At 52.6% G+C, this 22,878-nt stretch overlaps 1 protein-coding gene across 12 annotated transcripts in view; it reads right to left on the bottom strand.

The window, feature by feature from the left end:
* FAM178B (family with sequence similarity 178 member B) overlaps positions 1 to 22,878 on the bottom strand; it is a 102,573-nt gene that overhangs the window by 18,081 nt on the left and 61,614 nt on the right. For 6 of the 12 annotated variants that reach the window (XM_085018703.1, XM_085018705.1, XM_085018707.1 and 3 more), the window contains 4 exons: positions 19,186 to 19,267; positions 18,723 to 18,899; positions 18,414 to 18,511; positions 6,623 to 6,710 (listed from right to left, as the gene is read on the bottom strand). In XM_085018703.1, coding sequence (XP_084874829.1) covers positions 6,623 to 6,710; positions 18,414 to 18,511; positions 18,723 to 18,899; positions 19,186 to 19,267 — 445 coding nt within the window. Of the gene's footprint in view, positions 1 to 6,622; positions 6,711 to 10,531; positions 10,604 to 18,413; positions 18,512 to 18,722; positions 18,900 to 19,185; positions 19,268 to 22,878 lie in introns of all 12 variants that reach the window. The other 6 variants (XM_085018700.1, XM_085018702.1, XM_085018711.1 and 3 more) reach the window with 3 other exon arrangements.

Below are 22,878 nucleotides of genomic sequence, written 5' to 3'. Positions count from 1 at the left end.
GGATGGTTTCCAAAACAGCCCTGCCTGCTCTGGGCTCACAGCTGTGCAAGCACAGGGTCGGGCTCTGCAGCCCACATCGTCCCCGCAGCAGCCCTCGGGTGGCAGCCCCACCCTGGTTGGGCCCCTCCCCGCCAGGAGCCCTGGGTGGGGCTGGGCAGGGGAGCACACAGCAGCGGCTGGCTGCTCCCACGTTTTTCCTCTCAGTCCCTGAAAACAGCTTTGCTCTGCTCAGCACAGCAAGCTGCTACCTTCTGATTGCTGATTCTCTTTTGTTTCCAGCTCTGGCAGCCCAGCCATCCCCTCTCCATCAGACACACCCTTCCCTGGGATAAGGGCTGATTTGGGCCATGTGGGTCCTGGAGAGGCCAGGCTCTGACCAGCACATCTCCCCACTTCACCCCCACCCCTAGGAGCTGTCTCTGCAAACACTCAGCCCGTTAGAGCTGACGTTTCCAGGCAAGAAGCAAATGGCAGCCCAAAAAGGCAGCCTCCATGGGCCTTGTCGGTTTGCCTGGCAAGAGGAGGCAGATGAGTTCTGGGGAGACACCTGTCCACCCAGCGGTCACTCCTCTGCTTTGACCCCGACGGCTACTTCTGTTTGCCCAGGGTAGAAGGCCAGGACATCTTAAGGGTCTGCGAAGTCCCAGGTGGCCCTGGCTTCTCCCTGGAGCCTGTGCCCTGCCCTGGCCTTCTGACCAAACACTGCACAGCTGCCCTGCTCCTCCTTCCAGCCTTCCTTAAGCCCACCTTCCCAGCTCCACCCCCAAGCCCCCACCCTGTAGCCCACAGCACCTGCACCTGCTAATCCCCTTACCCTGCATTACTTGTGTTTCCCCAGCATTTATCACCTACATGCTCTGTGATTTACCTGTTTGTTATGTTGATTATTATTATCCACTTCCCCCTGCCGCCCCCCCACCAGAATATAAGCTCAACTAGGGCAGTTTTGGTTACTGCACTGTCCCCAGAACCTAGCACAGCACCTGGCACCTGGCACAGCTGTGCCCCTTATCCAAGGTTTCACTTTCCACTGTTTCAGAGACCCGTGGTCAACTGCAACCCAAAAAGATTAAATGGATAATTCCAGAAATAAATGGTTTGTAAGTTTTAAATCACGCACCATCCTGAATAGCCTGATGAAATCTCATGCAGTCCTGCTGCGTTCCTCCTGGGACGTGAATACCCCTCTGTACAGCAGGCCCGCCTGTCAGTCACTTAGTGGCCATCGCAGTTATCAGGGTACTGTTGTGGGACTGCAACGCTTGTGTTCTTGTGTCCATGTGACCCTTATTCTACCTAATAACAGTCCCGACTCATGAGAGAGATGATGCTGGCAATTTGGATGTGCTGAAGAAAAAGCCGGAAAGTGCTTCCTTTAAGTGAAAGGGTGAATGTTCTCGACTAAAAAAAAAAAAATCATATGCCAAGAGTGCTAAGATCTACAGTAAAAACAAATCTTCTATCTGTGAGACTGTGAGAAGGAAAAGGAAATTCAACCTGGTTTTGCTACTGCATCTCAAACTGCCAAAGTTACAGCCACAGTGCAGGATAAGTGCTTAGTTAAGATGGAAAAGGTGTTGAATTTGTACAATAAGATTTTTTCAGAGAGAGGAGGACCACATTCACTTAACTATTTTCTTGTCTTTTTAGGGTCACGGGTGTGGCATATGAAAGTTCCCAGGCTAGCAGCTGAATCGAAGCTGTACATACCAGCCTACGCCAGAGCCACAGCAATGCAGGATCATAGCTACGTCTGCAACCTACACCACAGCTCATGGCAACGCTGGATCCTTAACCCACTGAGTGAGGCCAGGGATCAAACCTGTGTCTTCATAGATATTAGCCAGGTTCATTTCCACTAAACCACAATGGGAACTCCTAACCTAACTTTTATTACAGTATATTGTTATCATTGTTCTATTTCACTATTAGTTATTGCTATTACTCTTACTGTGCCTGACTTCTAAATTAAACTTTATCATAGGTAAGTATGTACTGAAAAAGCACAGTATATGTAGCTTTTGGTTCAGACACCCACTAGGCATCTTGGGACGCATCCCCCAAAAACACCAGGGACTATTGCATGTGTTTAATAAGCATTTGTTAAATGAATAAATGAATGAATGCTGGCATTTCAGATGCAAACCCGTCCCCCTTGATTTTGGCCATATGAAGCCCATGTTTCTGAACTCCCAGCTGGAGCTGACAAAAGAGGTTTGCTGTGTTGTGAGATGTGGCCTGGGATAAGGAACAAAGTCCCAATTCCTCTCCACACCTGTCGCCCCTGCGCCTGGCCTACCTCAGGAAGGGGTTTCTCTGTCCTGCCAGAGCAGAGGTCCCTCCTTGCCTCCTTTCTCTCACATTCTACATCCCGCTGGCTCTACTGGGGAAATACCCTAGAACCTGACCACTTCTCTCCACTTACGCCACCACCTCTCCAGGACACACCGCTGTCAGGTCTTTACCAGGGCTCCTGAATGCCTCCTCCCACCCCATGCCCAATGGTCTATTCTCCACAGCAGCCAGTGTAAATTTTAAAAGGTTTTATAAAATCATATTATGTTTCTCTTATTTTATTTTTTTTAGTGCAGCACCCGCAGTATATGGAGCTTCCCAGGCTAGAGGTCGAATCAGAGCTGCAGCTGCTGGCCTGCATCACAGTCACAGCAACGCCATATCCGAGCTGCGTCTGCAACCTACACCACAGCTCACAGCAACGCCGGATCCTGAACCCACTGAGCAAGGCCAGGGATCAAACCCAAATCCTCATGGATACTAGCTGGGTTTGTTACCACTGAGCCACAATGGGAACTCCTGCTCCTCTCATTAAAACCTTCCAGTGGCTCTCCAAGCTGATGTGAAAATCGAGCCCCCACCTGAGTCCCCACTTACCTATGTGACTTCAACTACTGCTACTCCACCCTCAGCCCTCTGCTCCAACCACGCTTCCTTTTTCCAACCTAAGAGGCCCTTGCCTGCTCCAGTGCCTTTGCACCTGCTGTTCCCTCTGCATGGAATGCTTTTACCCAAGAAATCTGAGTGACTCCTTTAGGTCTGTACTCAAATGTCTCCTCTGATCACGCTCATAAAATAGCATTCTCCCCATACTCCCATTCCTCTATCTGGCTTTATTTTCCTCCACCGGACCTATTACCATCAGGAATGCCAAATATTTACTTCTCTCTTGGTGCCTGTGTCTGTCTCCTGCTGAATTCCATGAGGAAGGGACTAAGTTCTGTTCAGGGCTGTATCTTCAGTGCCCTGAGCCATGTCTGGAGCACACTGGTGTCTGAGGCCAAAACTCCACTGTGTCTGGGATATTCCCAGGCTTTGCAGGAACCACAGGGAGCGGTCTGACCCCAAGACTCCTCTGGAGAATGCAGGTCTTAGGGTTGTTGCGTCCTGACCACCTGCAGAAGTCCTGTCCCTAAAGTCAGTTCTACAGCACCTGCTCCTGCTGCTGGGGCCTCAGGCCTGAGATGGAGAACCAAGCGGCCCAGGCACTGGGGACTCCTGCTCAGCGGTGCCCTGAGAATCCTCTGCCTGGCCCTCACCCCAGGTCCTCTCTTCCCACTAGCCAGTTCTCACCCCTTGAACTCCCCTTCACAGTGAATCGGTGCTAAGGTTCATCAGGCACTTACGCATCGATGAAGGAAGTGAGAGGGCCCTCTTCCTCCTAGCTGCCATCCAGGACCAAAGCTTAAGGGACAAGCCAGGCACCTCAGCATGAAGCAGCAGGTGTAGTTCAGGCTGTCCCCACAACAGGAGCCCAGGAAGGGGCTGGAGAAGCAGAGATGGCATGCTGTAGGGATCCAGGTTAAGCCTAGCTTCCTGGCTTTCCTACATGACCCTAAGAAGTTTCCTAACTGTACCTGCCTCTGTTTCCCCATTTGTAAAATGGGGATGATGATAACAGTCCTCCCTGCCTAGGGCTGTAGCTCGAGGTGAGCTCTGAGCACAGCACCCGGGGCTCAGCCATACTCTGCAGCACGTTGGAGCCACCACTTCAGGTGGGATGTGATGGGTGAAAAGGAAGAAGGGCCCTGGGCATGGAGCCGGCCTGCGAGGAGGGCCCCGGCAGGCCACGAGGAGAAGTGGGGAAAGGTGGCATGGGGCTGGGCGGCCCTTTGAAGGCGAGTCTCAGGAGGATCTGTCTGACAGGCTAGACTGCAGTCTGAGACCTGGGATGAGGCCCTGCAGCCCCTCGGGCTTGCAGCAGGGACAGGAAACACCAGGAGGGCCATGGGCAGGCCCTAGCCGGTCTGGCCTCCCTCAAGCACCATGAGTCTGGCGCGGCTTTGCTCGGGCTGTTTGGCCCGCCTGCCGACTGTCTCTCCTCTCTACACACATGCTGACTCAGCCATCAAGACCTGGCTCCGGACACCTCCACAAGCTGCTTCACGGCCTCGGCAGAATTAGTCACTTGCCCTCAGTCTGCCTCACTCACACCCTCTCCTTTGGGTCGCCTCCTGGGGCAGAGCCTAGCACACAATATGGGGTCTCATGAATGCAGGGCACACAGGCGGGTGGGTGACTGGTGTGGTGGGAGAGCCCTGAACCTGGCTGTGAATCCCCCAGGGTAGCTCTTCCTCAGGGAGGGACACCCCCTGCCCCTGCTCACTGGCCTCCCCTCCCGGCCCAGAGAACTCGGCACTTCCTCCACACCATGGCCCTCATCTCTCTTCAGCCTTCATCACGCTCCCTCCCCCACATGCAGGCTCAGGCCAGTAAAAAACAAATCAAAAGAAAACCCCACACCTTGAACCAACCCTGATGCTCTAGCCAGCCCATGTTTTCCATCACTGCCAAGTGCTGCTGGAAGGTGGCTACCCCCACACCCACCTGCAGTCAGTCCTACTTCTTCTGACCATCACATTCTGACCTCTTGCCTCCGCTCTGCTGACAGGTACTCAGTTCTCCACGGAGCTTGAGGCCCAAACTCCAATCAAAATCAGTGCTTCTCCACCAGCTGCCCCCCAGCCTCCTGGGACCATGTGGTCTCGTCTCCACAGCTGCATCTCTGTCTGCCCCTGCCCCAACAGTGTGGTCCCTCCATTCTCTTTCTCGCAGAGATGTTCTGTCCTCAAGCTGTCATTTTTGTAAAGTGACCCCTGGGCAGGCTGTCCACCTCCCCCTGCCCCGCCCCTCCCAAGGTCTCTGCCTGGGCAACCTTTCCTTGCCCACCCTGGAACTCAGCCTCAGGCTCCTTCAGTCCCCAAGTGTGCGCCAGGCACTGTGAGAGGGGCTGACAGTGCACTTGGTCCCTTCATTCAAGGTGCATTCATGCTGCTGCTAAAAAACATCAAGAGGTGAGTGCCATGAATACTTTCAAACAGGGGGATGGTGCCAGAGCACTTGGGGTTGGGTGGTCAGAAAAGGCCCCCTGGAGGAGGTGACACTTGAATTGGAGGCACAAGAAGTTCTAGCCATGCCAAATCTTGGGGGAAAGCATGTACAGCAAAAGGGGGGGCGGGCAGCTGGGGCAAAAGCCAGGCTAGGCCTACTTGGACAGGCCAACCCAACCAGTTACCTTCCTGAGCACCTGCCCTGCCATCACAGCCTCTCAGATGCAGCCATGTGGTCTACCCGACCCCAGAACAATTGGGAACAATGTCTGGACACTGGGGTTATGCAGGCTCGCCTTTTAACACCTCTGGTGACTACAGCCACAGACTTGCCTCTGTCTTGTGCTGCTGCACTACAGGGCTAGGCTGTATGGGGAACTCCACGGATTCCAGGGAGATTCTTGGTTGCAGGGGGCGGGGTGAGAGCATTCTTAACCTCCTGACACCCACCCTCAGGCCAACGGCGACCCAGCTGCCCCCAGACCCCTACTGTTCTCTCGGCTGCAAGGAGGTTGCAGCCTGAGCTTTTAGGAGAGAAGAGGGCTGAGAAAAGAAGACACCTGGTTCCCCTCTGCCACCCCAAGAATGCCTGATGCCAGCTGGGAAGGGATGCTGTGGGCAAGCAGTGTTAACTGAGGACTATTTGTTCTCATCTTTATTGTTTTTCCATCTATAAAAAAGTAACACAAGCAGGGGCTGGGAAGACTAAATGGGGAGCTAGAGTTCAGCAGGTACTGAGTTTCTGTTTGGGAGGATGAGAAAGTTCTAGAGATGGATGGTAGCTACACTTAAGACTGTGGACCTGCACACTTCAAAATGCTCAGAACTCTACACTTAAAATTGTTAAGATGGTTTAAAAAAAGCAAAATTTTTTTTTTTTTTTTTTTTTTTTTTTTTTTTTTAAGGGCTGCACCAATGGCATATGCAGGTACCCAGGCCAGTGACTGAATCTGAGCAGCAGCTGCGACTCAAGCCACAGCAGTGGCAACTCTGGATCCTTAACCTACTGTGCCACAGCAAAAACTCCAAAATGGTAAATTCTATATTATGTATATTTTGACAGAATTTTTAAGCGATACAGGCTCCCAGCTCATCTCTCTATTCTCAGAGCTGAGCATCTAGTAGGCATGCAAAAAGTAACCATTGAATATGAGGAGTAAGCAAAAGCTCACTCTCCTCGACTCCCTTGGCCTGAGGATCCCAACCTTTGGGAAAAGCAGCAGGAGCGAGCTGGCGGGGCTTCCCCAGGCCCCAGAGGACACAGAGCAGAGGCTCACCTGGGCCTTCTCTTGCCAGAGAGGGAGTGTCTCTTGCTGGTCCAGCATCCGGGCAATGACCACAAGGCTGAGCTGGCTTCGAAGCTGCCTGTGGGAGAAGGGGCGGGAGAGGCTGAGGGGGTTCCTCTGCAACAGGGCCACCAACCTGGTGGAAAGTGATCCCACAGCTGCTGGTGGCAAGCCTGCCTCCTTGCAGGAGAGTCTGGGGAAGGAGCCCCAACAACACCAAGAGCCCACCCCACCTGAAGCCTCCAGTCCTGATCATGCAGTCAGTGGTCTGTCAGGTCAGCCAATATAAGCCCTTCTGTCTCTTTAGTCCAAGCTGGGCTTCTAAGTCTAGCATCAGGCAGCCCTAACTGATTCACTCAGGATGAGCTGACATCTCCTCCTTTCAGGAAGGAAGACCTCTGCAAGGGGATTTCATGTGCTACTGTTTGGGGCTCTGATGTTCATGGATCCTTGAGGGTTGGAGTGAATGAAGAGAGGAGAGAAGAGAAGCAGAGACCAGAGGACAGGGCTGGGAGCAGCTGCAGAGGGCCAGTGGCAAGAGGGCTGGAGGGCCAGCTCCACCATGAGGGTCACATCCTCCTTGGGTCACATGTCACTGCCCCCCACCCACCCCAGGCAGGAGGTGTCAGCCCCTAGCATGGGCTATGACGTGGCCACAGTCCCTAATTCCTGTGGAAAGCCAGCACTGTGGGAAGCAAAGAGGTCCTGGAGCTGCAAGAAACTCAAGGAACACCAAGGAAAACCAGGTCCATGGAGGAGAAATGCCCTCAGGTCACAAAACTGCCATGGGTCCCCACAGCCACCCACCCCCACGAGGACATCAGGGACAGGAAGGAAACCACGTTTCTCTAAGGAACTCCTTGGGGGAGGTAGGGCTGAGCGCAGCTGCTCCTCTAGTGGTGCCAAAGGTGTCCCTGAAAGTTTCCCAGGGCCAGCGGCTGCCCAGGCCTTGCGTTGGGGTACGGGGGCTCCCAGGCAGTGGGGAACTGAGGTGGGAATCAGTGGCCTTTCCCAAGTTCCTTCAAGGCTGACAGGTGGTGCCTGGAGCAGGGGCACTGTTTATTTTCTTATTCAAGAAGACCAGAGGAAGCAATAAGGCAAAAGGCTCTTAATTAAAATAGGAAGAAATAAAAATAAAATAAGCAGCAACAAGAGTTCCCATTGTGGCACAGTGGAAAGAAACCCTACTGGTATCCATGAGGATGCAGGGATCCATCCCTGGCCTCACTCAGCGGGTTAAGGATCTGGTAGCGCCATGAGCTGTGGTGGAGGTCGCAGATGCAGCTTGGATCCCACATTGCTGTGGCTGTGGCACTGGCCAGCAGCTGCAGCTCCGGTTCATCCCCTAGCCTGGAACCCTCCATATACCACAGAAGCGGCCCTTAAAAAAAAAAAAAAAAAAAAAAAAAAGGCAGCAAGAGGCAGCTGCACCAGAAGAGCAAACTGACAAGAGGAGATGGGCTCACATACAGCTGGTGGGAACATCAATGGGTCCACCTACCATGGTCAGCTGTTGGGCAAGACCAACTAAGATACAGGGATGCTCACCCAGCTGTCCTACTCCTGGGCATATAAGTGCGAAGTTCAAAAACGAGAGAGGGAGTTCCCATCGTGGCGCAGTGGTTAACGAATCTGACTAGGAACCATGAGGTTGCGGGTTCGGTCCCTGCCCTTGCTCAGTGGGTTAAGATCCGGCGTTGCCGTGAGCTGTGGTGTAGGTTGCAGACGCGGCTCGGATCCCGCGTTGCTGTGGCTCTGGCGTGGGCCGGTGGCTACAGCTCCGATTCAACCCCTAGCCTGGGAACCTCCATATGCCGCAGGAGCGGCCCAAGAAATAGCAACAACAACAACAACAACAACAACGAAAAAAAAAAAAAAAAACGAGAGAGGTGGATGTGTGGTACTGACATACCACTAGGATGGATGAAGAAATGTGCTCTGTCCATGAAACACAACCCCACGCATAATGATTATGAATGAGCTGAAATGACATCCAGCAGCACGGATGAGCCTGTGAAAGAAGCCAGTTACAAAAGAGGACATGTGTACGATTTCATTTATGTGAAGTACAAGAAGAGACCAATACCAGCTGCTGGAAGATGGGATACTGTGATGCTTGTGGGGCAGGTTCTCCTCAGGGTTCATTTCTTGAGCTGGGTGCTGGTTTCACATTCATTCTGCTGGTGGAAACCCCGAGCCACACACTTATGATCTGGGTTCTGTTTGTTATTTTGCAGCTCAATAATACTATTACTTAAAGAAGAAATTCAGCTGGAGGGGGAGGCGGGATTGGCCGATTTAGTCAATAAAAATATAGAATGTCCAATTATATTTGAAGTTCTTAGGGATAAAGAGAGAATAATTTTTTTAAGCATGTTTTGCCCATGTGACGTCTGTATTTCATCTGGCCACCCTGGGAGGAACCAGCCATCCCCTTCCATTCTGGACTGAGAAGACCGGCCATCAATGAACACAGGGCCCTCTCTGACTTCAGCTCTCTTTCCAAACAGTGCCCGGGAGTTCCCACCAACCTTGTGCGTCCTGGGGAGAAGCAGCCCCAGCTGGACTGAGCCATGGAATGGAAAACAGGAGCCCCACATCCAGCGTCCCCCACCCCAGACCCCTGTGGGTGCCGACAGGGCCCCGCCCTCATCTTTCTCTGGGCTCTGGGCGTGGCACACACCACCATCAGCCAGAACCTGCTCTCCAGCTGTTCTTCGGGAGCCCCAGCAGCAGCTGGGCCCAGAGCACAGTGGGAGGTAGACGGCCCCTCAAGCCGCTGCTCCAAAGCGAACTTGCAGCTCGAGTCAGAAGGCCAGCATCTGGGCTTCATTAACCCAAGCCTGGCCTTGGGGAGCTTCCTTAACCCGCCGCGGGAGGGGAGGGGCTGAGCCGGGGGTGGGGTGCTGGCAGGCCTGCAGAGCACAGCCAGGGTGGTTCCAGAAGGGAGGAGGCGGGCCGGGTGGGTCAGGGCAGGGCTGTTGTCCATAAAGAAAAACAGAAGAAAAGCACCAGAAAGAGCACTGAGGGGGTGAATGGATTAAAAAAACCCACATCTGAGGGTGGTGCGCCTCCCCCCCTCGCAGTCCCGCGTGCCCATGGCCTTTCATCCCAACGGCCCGACTGGCCTCTTAAACACAGTCCCCTGCCCTCTCGATTCCTGATGGGGCACAGGGAGAGAGGACAGGACCACTTTTTAATTTCACACTGAGAATTTGCCCAACAGAGGAAAAAAAAAAGCAAAGACTCACCCCCAAACACCACCCAAACAGTGCAGGGGCAGGCAGAGGGGACCACCGCCCAGCTGAGGTTGGCCGTGGGCTCGTCCTCCCCCAGAACTGCCCAACCCCACCCAGCCCGGCCTCCCTCCCCGGAACTCAAATCAGCAGGACAAAGGAGGATGTGAGAACCACTGGGGCCCTCCTAGCCACTGTCATATAAGGCAACAGGCTCCAACCCTCAGCTCACACAAGGCCAAGCCTCTGTCTCAGTCCTGCCCCCTCCACCCCCCACTGGCCGCTGTAAGACCAGGCACTGGATTAGCGCTCAGAGGATCCTAGGCGCTGGGATATTTGGAAATGACTTTTCCAAACCCAGAGCAGAGCTGGGGATGGAATGCAGGCACTTGGCTTCCCAGCCTCAACCCTGCCTCCAGCTCCTGCAAGGGGCACCCTGCTCTCTTGGGACAGCAAAGGCACCTGCCAGTTTGGGCCACTAGGCTGTCAAGACAAGCCCACGGGTCAACACAGCCCCTTCGGAGGGGAACCAGGCTTTGCCAAGGCTGAACTACCCTAAAAGGCCAACAGGCATTTGGCCAAAGGCGTGGGCTGCCTTTTCCACGTCTCAAAGGCAGCTCAGGAAGCAGCTAGCAGTGGCCTGTTCCTCCGTGGAAATGCCTACCTCTCAGGGCGTCCACACTCTCCAGCCCCCTCCCTGGAGTCTTCCATCTGGCACTTGAGCATGCTCCCCGGGCTGGAAGAAGCAGGGCCTGGGTTCAGGTCAGGGTAACCCCCTCTGGGACCTGCCAGCCATTCCCGCATGCACTGGGGGGCTTGAACTCCGGGTCCATGCCCACACTGTGCAGACAGGAAGAGGTGAGATGGGGCCCCGGCCAGCCTGAGATCCATGCTGGGGAGTTCCACGGGGCACCACGAAGGGGCCAGCCACCACCACTCACTTCAACACAGATAAATCCCACAAGCAGTGCTGGCTAAGCCAAGGAAGCCAAATACAAGAGATTCTGGCCTGGCTTGAGTACAAAGGGCCTCACAACTGGGACACACATTCAAAACTCAACTAAACCCATCTATAGGATGGAAGCTGGGGGAGCAGTTTTCCTTGCAGAGGAGACACCTGGGCCTGTGGGGAGCAGGTGACATTCTGCCCCGTGACACAGTGACCCATATGGCTGGCAAGGTGCACAGCATCAACCTGTGATGTTTCCTTTCCTGCATGGATATTATAATTTGTGAAAAGGTTGCCACCACCTAGTAAACAAAGTTCATAGGGATAATCACAACCCAACTCCCACTCTCCTATCTCCCTTCCTCTTTTTGGTATCATGATAAAACCCAGAGACCCTTAGGCTAAAAACACCTTACAGTCACCTGGTCTCATGTCCTAGTATCCTCATATCCATTAAATTAAGCCTTTGGGGTACTTGAAGGATGTCACCATACTTTCCACCCTTCCCCAGCTGCAAGAGCTACACCTTTTCTCTCTTTCAGAATCTCTTTGCCCTTTGGGGCTGGTTCTTCTGAAGGCTCTCAGGGATGTTGGTGTTCCCGTTGAGCGAGGTGCTCAGAGCTGAGGCCCATGCTTACTTTCAGGGCAGCCCTGAGACGCTACACAGTTGACAGGTGGAGCCCAGGTCTAGTTCACATGTCTTGCTGTCAAATCCCATTTCCCAGATCCTATTCTTAATTGTGCAGCTGGACCTTCCATTCCCACTCAGCCCATCATTATAGTCTGCAGAGATCTTTTGAGGGCTTCAATTTGCTGTCAGTTGCATTCATGTTATGTGTGACCTCTTAATGGTCTCATCCAAGACACTGGGTCCACTCTGGCCAAGCTGTCAGCAGAGACAGAACTCTGGGCGGCTGCTGGGGCTGGCCCTCCAGGTGGACTCCGACAGCCGCAGCACCTTCTGATGACAAGCCATCTAATTCCACATCACCTGGCCCACATTTCTTTCAAGGTCCATGAGATTGACTATCATCTCCATCAAATGCTCTACAAAAGCTTAGACAGCTCCAGAGAACTATTCTGGTTAGCCTGTCAAAAACTAAATGAGGCTAGTCTGGTATGATTTATTCTTAGGAGTCTTAGAAAGCAGTGCTTCCTTTTCTCTGTATGTGCTCACAAACTGTCCTCTGGGGAGTTCTGTTGAGGACACAACAAGATTGCAGCCCTGGCCAGGAAAGCACCTTCTGCACCCTCCCTCCCTCGCCATCTCCCAGGCAGTCTCCAAGTCCCCACCCCCGCATGTCACCCAGGACAGACATGGGACATCCTTGCACAAGAGGGGACCTAAATGCATTCCTCAGCTAGATGCTGTCATACTCTCTCCCCTACTCTCTTAGGCTGAAACCCCCTTTGATCAATATTCAAGTTCAGATGAGAAATTATGCTCCTCCACAAAGAGAGAAGCAAAATAAGAATTACTTGGCGGTGTTCTCTCTGCATCACTGTTCAAAGTTCTGTGTCAACCCGGAACAGCACCTCTTGCTTGGAAGCACCTATACAGAGTCCCCTTCTATGGGCCTTAGCTTTCCCAATGATGCTGTCGCTGGTCCATGCTGCTTCTCCATCTGCCTTGCTTGTGTGCCTTTCTTCCCCTCTCCTGAATCCTTCCAAATCAGGAGGCGAGCATGAGCTCTGGGTACAGCCCCTGTAGCCTCTAGATACTTCCCGCTTTTTGCCTCACTGGAATCATTTCCAATCCATGTTCAAAGTGGTTTTGTTTTTTTGTTTGTTTGTTTTGTGGGTTTTTGTTGTTGGTGGTGGTGGTTTTTTGTTTTTTTTGTTTGTTTGTTTGTTTTTGGTTTTTTTTTTTTGCTTTTTAGGGCCACACCTGCAGCATATGGAAGTTCCCAGGTTAGGGTTGAATTGGAGCTGTAACTGCGCCTATACCACAGCCACAGCCATGCGGGATCCAAGCTGTGTCTGCAACCTACCCCACAGCTCACAGCAATGCCAGATCCTTAACCCACTGAGTGAGGCCAGGGATCGAACCTGCATCTTCATGGATACTAGTTAGTATCCATGGATAACCTGCTGAGCCACAACGGGAACTCCCATGTTAAAAGTTTTATTGCAGGATCCCTTAGCCCATCTGAACCATCTTTCTTTTTGGAATATGCTACTAAAAAATCACCTCTTTCTATGCTTCTTGAAATCTGCCCACCAGTAGCAACCGCCCCATAAGCATGCTCCTTCTCCATGCCAGAGTCCGAAGACCCAAAGGGCAAAGTTCCCTAGGCTACAGCTCCCTTCCTCCCAGGCTAGTGGGCCAGCAAAGAGCACCACCAACCAGGGCTCTGTGTCAGGAGGTTTCCTGGAAGAGGAGATGCCTCATCTGGGCCCAGTCTTGGCAGGGCATAGGGTGGGATGGTAGGAAACGTCAACCACACAGAGGAAGAGGAAAGGGCAGTGGTCATTCAGTGGAGGGAGAGGGGCCCCACTGCCTGCTGGGAGAGCAGAGGTTTCAGCAGCAGCAGGAAGCGTGCTGGGGCTGGCCAGCATCTCTGGGTGGTTCCTAGGAGGTCTGAAGGGGTGGGGGGGCCAAGGGAGAAACAAAAGATGTGTAGACACATCACTCCACACAGTCATGCAGTTTTCAGGGAGGGGGCAGATCTAAAGAACACACAGAAAGGGAGTTAATGGTGGAGAAAGGACCCTAGGAAAGGAAGCCCAGAGAGGCTGATGGGTGGGGAAGAAATGAATTGGTCCAGGGCCCTGCCAGTCTTTTGTCCTGCCCTGTGGAGAGTGAGGATCCCCACCTAGGGTGGCAGAGTGGGACACAGAGAGAAACCAGGAGGGCTGAGGGCTGGGGGTGGGGGGTGGCCTGGGGTGCCTGGCGTCACGTTCCCCTCTACGTACAGGGATATTACGTCAACTTTTGCAGGTGGTGGAAAAGGGTCCTGGTGGAGTGGCTCCCTTGAGACAGGGCTCCTGGGAACAGCACAGAGGCTTGCGAGGACACGCGCCAGAGCCCCTGGACCGAAGCTGGGCCCTGTTCTTCCCATCAACTCCCTGAGCTACCCCAGACGCACCTTCCTCCAAGAACCTCCTCTACCCGTTGGCCCCATTTCAGGTAGTGTCCTCCAGCTTGTACTTTCATGTCTCACAGTTAAGTTCAACATTGCTTTCCATATACAGTGCATCCCTTGAAGTCCTGGTCAAAAAGGTTGGTTGGCTCGGGGTAGGGGGTAGAGGGTGGCGTACGTCACACAAATGTTGACAGGGCTCTCGCTTTGTGCTTAACCGGTCAGTAGGACAAGAAAGTGGCAGCCCGTTGTGTAAGAGAACACTTTCCTGGGGTCAGTCTGGGTGCTGGGGTCAGTCTGGGCGCTGAGCCCAGTGGGGCATCTACCAACGAGGGCAGAGTGGAGCTGCCAGCATGGGGATGGGGGGGAATGGGGGGAGGCTAACTAAAGATCACAGTGGAAACAGTGCAGCTGGGAAAAAGAATTAGAAATCCTTTCCGATCCAGTCTGGCACAGCTGCCAAAATCCACGTGGAAGTGGAAAGAGGAGCGGCGAGGACAGGCCTAAAGCACAGATGAGAAATGGGGATAGGCCAGGTGGCAGAGGAGCAGGGAGGGCACTTTTTAAGAGGTATTCCTTGGTGCCCTTTGGATTCTGTTCTATTTGACTGCTTTATCTATTCAGAAAAAAATTTCTAAATAAATGAATAAAGAACAACCCATCTTGGAGTTCCCGTCGTGGCTCAGTGGTTAACGAATCCGACTAGGAACCATGAGGTTGCGGGTTCGGTCCCTGCCCTTGCTCAGTGGGTTAACGATCCGGCGTTGCCGTGAGCTGTGGTGTAGGTTGCAGACGCGGCTCGGATCCCGCGTTGCTGTGGCTCTGGCGTAGGCCTGTGGCTACAGCTCCGATTCAACCCCTAGCCTGGGAACCTCCATATGCCGCGGGAGCGGCCCAAGAAATAGCAACAACAACAACAACAACAACAACAACAAAAGACAAAAGACAAGAACAACCCATCCAGATGATGAGTCCTCTTTCCCAGCAAAGCCCTCAGCAGGAGGTTCTACCCCAGCTGACACTTCCATTATACTTGCTCCCAGCATTTAAGGAGACTTACCATGGGCCCTGGAGCTACAAAAAGACACTGATTCCTGAAATCCCAGTTTGGCTAACAGATGAACAATGTCACAAATTCAGGATATGACAAATCTTTGGGAAAGGATAGACTATTAAGACAGAAAACAGGAATTCCCTGTTCGTGGCACAGTGGAAACGAATCCGACTAGGGACCATGAAGTTGCAGGTTCGATCCCTGGCCTTGCTCAGTGGGTTAAGGATCTGGTGTTGCCATGAGCTGTGGTGTAGGTCGCCCAGGTAACTTAGATCCTGCGTTGCTGTGGCTGTGGCGTAGGCCGGTGGCTACAGCTCCAATTAGACCCCTAGCCTGGGAACCTCCATATGCCGCGGGTGTGGCCCTAGGAAATACAAAAAAAAAAAAAAAAGAAAGAAAACAATTAATTTGTGGTCACCTGCTCTTTGGGGGTAGAAAAAAAATCAAGTTAGATCTTTGTTTCATACCTACAAAAAAAATAGATTCCAGATGGGATTAAGTGCCAATAGAAACAAAGTTTTATAAGTACTAGAAGAAAACAGAACACAATATTTTTGTATTCTTGGGGTAGGCAAGGCCTTCCTTTCCAAGATAGAAAGATTCAATTACAATCAACTCTGTACTATCTATGTAACTTTTCTGTAAATTTAAATCTATTCTGAAATGAAAAGTTTACTGGAGTTCCCTGGGAGCCTAGCAGTTAAGGATCTGGTGTTGCCACTACTGTGGCAGGGGCTTGATCTCTGGCCTGGGAACTTCCGCATGCCATAGGTGTGGCCGAAAAAATAAAAATAAAAAATAAAAAAGGACAACTTACAGCCTAGGGGAAGAAAATATGGTGTCTGAAACATAATTAGTAAGCAATCTGTAAAGCAATATAATTAAGAAGATAAATTACTTGACAGAAAAATGAGCAAAAACTATCAAGAGATAATTTACACCAAGAGAAACACAAAAGGTCAACAAACACAGGAAGAGACTCTCCATTTCACTGGCAACCAGGGAAATGAAAATTAGAACCACAGGATGAGATTTCTCACTTACTAGATTAACTAAAACTTAGAAACAAAACTGAGAATATACAGTGTTAATTAGAGTGTGGAGCAACAGGCATTTTCATGTCTATTATTAATGGGTACAGCTTCTTTTCTGGAGGCCAGATTAAAAAACAATGTTTTTTTTTTTTTTTTTTTTTGGCTGAGCCCACTGCATGTGGAAGTTCCTGGGTCAGAAACGGGACCCAAGCTGCGGCAGCGACCCAACTTGCTACAGTGAAAATGTCAGATCCTTTAACCCGCTGGGTCACAAGAGAACTCCCCAGATTTCAAATACACATACGTTAGAACTGCAATTTCAAAGAATTATCCTATAGGAATATTTGCATAGATGCACAAAGCTTATATATTGTACAACTATCCAGAACAGGGGACTGGTTTCTGCACACATCAGGAAATACTAAGCAGCTATGGAAAAGAATTAGGTTCATCTCAGAGGTCCTGCTATGGTGCAGCAGGTTAAGGATCCGGTGTTGTCTCTGCAGCAGCTTGGGTCGCTGCTGAAGTGTGGGTTTGATCCCCAGCCCAGAGCAGTGTGTTAAGGATCTGGTACTGCTGCAGCTGTGGCTTGGATTTGATCCTGGGCCTGGGAACTTCCATATGCCATGGGTGGAGGCAAAAAAAAAAAAAAAAAAGGCTCATCTCTCTCTCATACACACACAAACACACCTCAGAGCTACTGCAGGTCAGGTTCCAGATCACCACAATAAATCAAACACTATTATAAAGCAAGTCACATTAATGCTTTGATTTCTCAGTACAAATAAATGCTGTTTATGCTATACTGTGTATATATGAAACATGTATGTGTGTGTACATATATATATGTGTGTGTGAATACACATGCACACACACATACACATACATGACAGTGAGAAAAACAAATCCTAATCACGTGGCCTGGTTGGAGCAAGTGGGAAATTGGGGCTGGATCACACGGAGCCTTGGAGGCCAGGCTAAGACACTTGCAAGTGGCTGTGCAGGCAATGGGGAGTAAGGCCAGGCAGAGACAGGACAAGCAGAGGTACTGCTGAGCAAAGAGCCTCTGGACAAGGAGGCAGGGACAGAGAGCCACTGCCACCATCCAGGTGAGAGATGAAGAAATCCAAGCAGGAGGGGGCGGGAAGGAGGTGGCTGATTTAAAGTGACCCGGACAAGGTCCCTGCTAAGGGGCAGACATGGAGAGGCAACTAGAAAAAAAGGATTTAGGGATGAACAGGGATAACGAGACGGGGATGGGAAAGCCCTTTGGGACTGCAATTTCTAACTTGTGCAACACCTAAAGGTCTCAGAGCTTCTAGAAGCCCCGTTCTTTCAAATACAGAGCAAATCTTTCCTTTCAGAACTGTGGAAAAGCCTCTGCTCTTTCAACCAGATCCCTAGCAAAGAGACTTGAATTTCCCAACTTAGCCAGAAGCTGAGCTCAGGATGGCTCTGAGGATGTGCATCTGAGTGGAACTCCAAGCCTTCTCCCAGGAGCTGCCTCCTGGGGAAGGGGAGTCGCAGGGGATGGCACCAGTGGCAGGTGACCCTGAGGGTGCCTGTGAAGGCTGTGGGTCTTCCTGAAGGGGGCCCAGGACTATTCTGGTTGGAAGGGTGGGAAGGGGTGTCATTCTAGGTGGGAGGAGCTGTGAATGGATGGCGAAAGGGGAGAGGAGGAGATGCAGGGAATGGTCAGTGCTGGGAAGGGCAAAGAACTCCCTGAGGCTGTGGCAGGACAAGGAGGGGAGAGGGAGAGAGGAGAGGGGAGGAGAGACTGGGGCCTGTCTAGGGAATGGGTCTTATCTCTCCATGGGCTTGGGTCTGTTTGTTCACCTTGTTAGTTTGTTTGAAAAGAATTTACAAAGTGCCAACAATGTGCCAGGCACTGTTCTGGATGCAGGGTGACACGGCAGTGACCCCAAGAAGAGACCTGTTCCCCTGGAAGTGACAAGGAGGAGAGGCAACCATGAACAAGGAACAAATGGTAAGATAATTTCTGTCAGATTGATGCCGTGCAGAAAATAAAACAGAAAGACGCGCAGAGAGTTGGAGAGGGGGTGAGAGAGTGAGGGGACTGTGCAGCTGAGGTCTGAATGGGGAGAAGGAACCCTGCCTCCACCAGGGACGGAGGGAGCCGCAAAGGAGGGTGGGGATGCTGCAAGTCTGAGGCTAATTGTACAAGGCAATTGTTTTGCTAATAAGACTGTGTTAAGAAAATGAGGCTTTTTTCCATTTGTAATGAACTCATTAGTGAATTATATTTTTAGTCTTTTCTCCTGGGTTTTTGAGATGGGGCGGGAGGGGAAGGTTTGTTGGGACTGAGGAGAGGATTGTGGAAACAGCCCCCCACCCACCAGCTACACCCTGTCACAGGGACAGGGATGAGTCTCAGAGTGGGGAGGCCGAGGTGGAGCAGGACCCACCTGCTCCGGGAGGTCACGTCAGGGAAGAGCTGCACAAGGGCCAGCAGGTTGTGGTGGTGATCGGACACCTGACTCAGGGCACAGCACAGCGGCCGGAGCTATGGGGAAGAGGGGATTAAGGTGGGCCGGGGGTGGGAAACCTTCCACCCTGACGCCCTGAACCAGCCCACCCAGGGGAGAAGGTCAGGTAAGGAAGGAACCTCTGAGCAATGCTGTCCCTAGCTGGGGCGCTCTAGGGGCCACGAGACACTGTGGGGACCTTCCAGGTGAAAGTGAGTGCTTGGGCTTGGGCTGAGGGGTCCACGGTACCTTCCCAGGCCACTCCTGGATGTTCTCCAGGAGCAGGAGCAGGAGCTGCTGGAGGTCAGTCTTGGGCAGTAGGCGGAGTCCCACATCCAGGCCGGCTTGACATATCAGCTCAATCAGGCCCAAAAGGCTCCCGTCGGGGTAGGCCCCTGGTTGGGCCAGGGCACACAGCATCAGGAACTGGAAAGCAGAGAGAGCTCAGGGGCAGGGGCCCCCAGGGCACTGTGAGCCCTCAGCCATGCGGGGAAGGAGCTGAGAAAAATATTGAGGGCTGGAGTCCAGCTCCCTGGGTCGTCGGCTTCACGCATAGGCGGGGAAGGAACAAGAGCTGCTACAGCCGGTGGCCTGGCAGCCAGCAGGTGCCTGCAATGGTGCTGAGCGCACCCTGGGTGCTCAGAGGTACTCCCTCCCTGAATTCAACGCTGAATAGGCCTGGACTGGGAGCAGAGGGCTGGGTGTGCCTCACCTTACAGATGTGGCTCAGACTGATGTCCAGGGCCGTCTCCCCGGGGGTGTCCTGCTGCTCACACTGGCTCAGGTTGGCCTTGCTAAGGTGGTACCGAAACAAAGGAAAGGAAGTAGGAGGAGGCAGGCATGAGGAGAGAACTGAGGCAGAGAGGGAGGCCCGAGCCTGCTCAGAACAGACCCAGGATGGTCTGTTCAGCCTGGGGACCCATTCAGCCTGGGGACCCTGAGGTCACCTCCTGCTGTGTAACAAATTACCCCCAAATAATCCCAAAGACGCTTAAAAACAACAAATGTGTATTATTCCATGTAGTTTTGAGGTCAAAAATCCAGAAGCAGGAGTTCTCACTGTGGCTCAGTGAGTTAAAAACCCAACTAATCTCTGTGAGGACGCAGGGTTACTCCCTGGCGTCACTCAGGGGTTAAGGACCTGGCATTGCCGCAAGCTGCAGCATAGGTTTCAGGCTTGGCTAGGATCCGGTGGTGTTGTGGTATAGGCCAGCGGCTGCAGCTCCAATTCGACCCTTCTGATTCGGAAGCCCAGCAACTTCCATATGCCACAGGTGTGGCCCTAAAATGAAGAAAAAAGAATCCAGGAGCAGCTTACTGGAGGCCAGGCAGGGGGTGCTTTGGCTCAGGGCCTTGGGAGGAGGGGCTGCTCCCAGTTTAGGTTAACTGAGCGGAAGGAGCTGCTTTAAGCTCACTCACTTGGTCACAGGCCTCAGACCCTGCCATGTGGTTCCTCACCTTGCCCCGGCCTCCCTAAATCAAGTGATCTGAGAAAGAGAAGATATCTGAGACAGAAACTGCAGACTTTTATAACCTAACCTTGGAAGTGACATCACCTCTGCTGATTTTTACTGACCCCACAGGCCAGCCTGACTTGGGTGGGAGGGAGCTGCAGCTGGGGGTGAATGCCAGGAGGTGGGGACCACAGGGGCCTCGCTCCCTAATGCAGCTGCTCCAGAACATGGGGGACCCCAAAAATCATACTCCACTGCCCCCCCCAGAGTCTTCCTCACAAGCATCCTTTGTCCACACAGATATGGTGAGGCTACACATGCAGGGGCAAGCTCACAATGTTGCAGCTTACATCCGGTCAGCTTCCCAAGTCTGCAGGTGAGGTGAAAATCAGAGTGAAAGACATCCTTGAAAACCCCTCCAGACGTGCTCCACTACCATGCTGTCCACAACCAGGCCTGGCACAGCCAGGAAACAGCCTGGGTAAAGTTAGAGGCCAGGGTCATATATTTAAAACACCCCCTTGAAAGACCAGGGCCACACTCAGGGTGGCGAGAGCCTCACATAGAGATAGGCACTAGGTGATAGCAGAGCCACTTGGCCCTCTGCGCAGGCCCCTGGGCACACACTCCCTGGATGGCACACTGAGCAGGGGTGCCCTCAGCTGCATGACATGCTCTCTCTGGCCAAGTAGGTGTTGCTGTTGGTTTCAAATAAGTGAGGTGACTTTGTGACAAGGCTCCTTTCACCATCTCTTCCACGCCTCCACTCTTACTAACTAGCTTGGAGTTCCTGACACCCGCAGACTCCAACAATGAAGACATGATGATGACACCACCACCCCAGCCACAGCTCCTGGGTGCTCCAGTGAAAAGGCTCTGCTCTTCTTTACTTTGTGGTGCTGTGGTGCTGCTTCTCCAAGAGGAAAAAAGGAAACCCATCTCTAGGCACCTTGGAAGTTGGTGTCAACAAACCAAAACTGTGGGGGACAAGACAGGACTGGGCTCGGCCATTCTTCCAGATTCTAGCATTTACCAGGGCCAGAGAACTAACAGGTGGGGCTGGCCCTCGTGCATCGGGTACAGGATGGCTCTGTGTCAGTATAGGAGGGGAGTTCCGGTCTGTACGCCAGCCCTAACCCTAAGTGGGGCAAGGAGGGCTGGGAACAGTCTCAGACTTCCTGCAGGGCGGGGGCAACCACAGTGCAGTGAGACTCTGCTGAGGAGGAGTGGGTTTTCAATTTGGTGCTACCAGTGGGAGGAGGAGTATAGAAAATGTGGGCTGGGGAGGAATGTGCAGCCCAGTAATGCCCTGCGCCACTTCTGCTGGGGACAGCAGGCCACTTCACCAGGGCCTCATCCTTGCTTCTCTGAGAAGCCACTGGACTGAAATGTCCACATCCATGACTGCTATTCTGGGACGCAGCATCGGCTGATCCCCAGGCCCCCAAAACAGAGAAGAGAATTCTAATAGTAGGCTAATAAGCCCACTCCTCTCCCCAGGTGAGACTGGTGGTACCTGACCAAGAGTGTCTGTGTAGGTATGTGGCATCAGCCTCTGAGGATGCTGGCGCTCTCTCCTGCTTCCCATCTGGCACTCGTGCTCTGGTCCCTCCTCAGCTCCCCTTTACCCCCAGAGGTCCTTTCGATTTCTCCCTCCCCAGCCTCATCACGGGGCAGAGGGCTACTCAACCGGCAGTAAGGCGATCAGCATGGTCCAGCAGCAGAGGGCTGTGTCCTAAAAGGCAGTCTTGGAGCATTCAATGACATGGTGATGCATTCCAAGGAAATCTGAGATTAGGAACAACTGGGGAAAGACCAGTCTTTCTCATCGCGGCTAGAGACAGCCAAGCCGTGGGTCCACGTGCACACACATCTCTGGCCCTCATCTCCAGTCCTGGCTACCGTGAGGCTTGTGGGTGCCTCAGAGGAGCCCCAGGGTACCTATTTGGCCCGGGAAGTCTTAGGTGGCGACATCCCTGGGGATCAACAGGAAAATGCCTCATGTGGAACCAATTGGCACAGGAAGAACCTCTGAGGATGAGGATGGCACAGAGAAGGCAGCCTGCCCTGTAGATCCTCCTGTAGCCCATGCATCCATGAAGGATGCCAAACCCTTGGTGGAGGAGAGCCTGGAACCTTCTTGGTGTCTCCTAAGTGCTCTAGAGGTTCCCACAACACAGCAGTCAGGCAGCAGCAATCCAGGACAGCCACTAGAGCATCTTCACCACACTTTGCCTCAAGGAGGTCGTGGGAGGGGTCTCCCGGACCTCTTTTTTTTTTTTTTTTTTTTTTTTTTGGTCTTTTTTAGGCCCAAACCGGTGGCATATGGAGGTTCCCAGGCTAGGGGTCAAATCTGAGTATAGCTACTGGCTACAGCCACAGCTCATGGCAACGCCAGATCCTTAACCCACACCTGTGACCTACACCACAGCTCATGGCAACACCAGATCCTTAACCCACTGAGCAAGGCCAGGGATCAAACCTATGTCCTCATGGATGCTAGTCAGATTTGTTTCTGCTGAGCTATGGTCAGAACTCCTCTGGACCTATTTGTTTGCTTCTCAACTGGAGGCTGTGTTCAGGCAGAATGCCCCCAGACTTAATGGCTGGGCAGGTGGTCCCAGCACACTCTTCCAGAGCTGGGATGGGGAAATGACCCCTGAAACTGCTGGCCCAATCCTCTGGGTTGGTTGGAATCCTCTGTGGGAAATGATGACAGCAGCCAGCCCAAGAAGGGAGCCCAAGGAAAGAGGCAGGGGTCTCAAAACAGGATGCCTCGGATTGCAGCACTCTGGGCCTGGAGGGCTAACTGCGCCCGGTAAAGCTGGAAGTCTGCAGGCGGGGGCTGTGTCTCAAGTATTTGAGATGACATGTTTCCACAGTCACAGTCCTAATGCTCACCTGCCCCTGTGCGCCCCCCACCCCCCAGGCTGGTGGATTTGTCTTGAAAC

The sequence above is a fragment of the Sus scrofa genome, chromosome 3, assembly GCF_054392235.1.
Source record: "Sus scrofa isolate SSC_HxYL_T2T_F1_AM1 chromosome 3, Sscrofa_HxYL_maternal_Yorkshire_Landrace_v2.0, whole genome shotgun sequence".
Lineage (NCBI taxonomy): Eukaryota > Metazoa > Chordata > Mammalia > Artiodactyla > Suidae > Sus > Sus scrofa.
The sequence above is the reverse complement of the archived record's forward strand: the minus strand, read 5'-3'. Positions and strand labels throughout refer to the sequence as shown.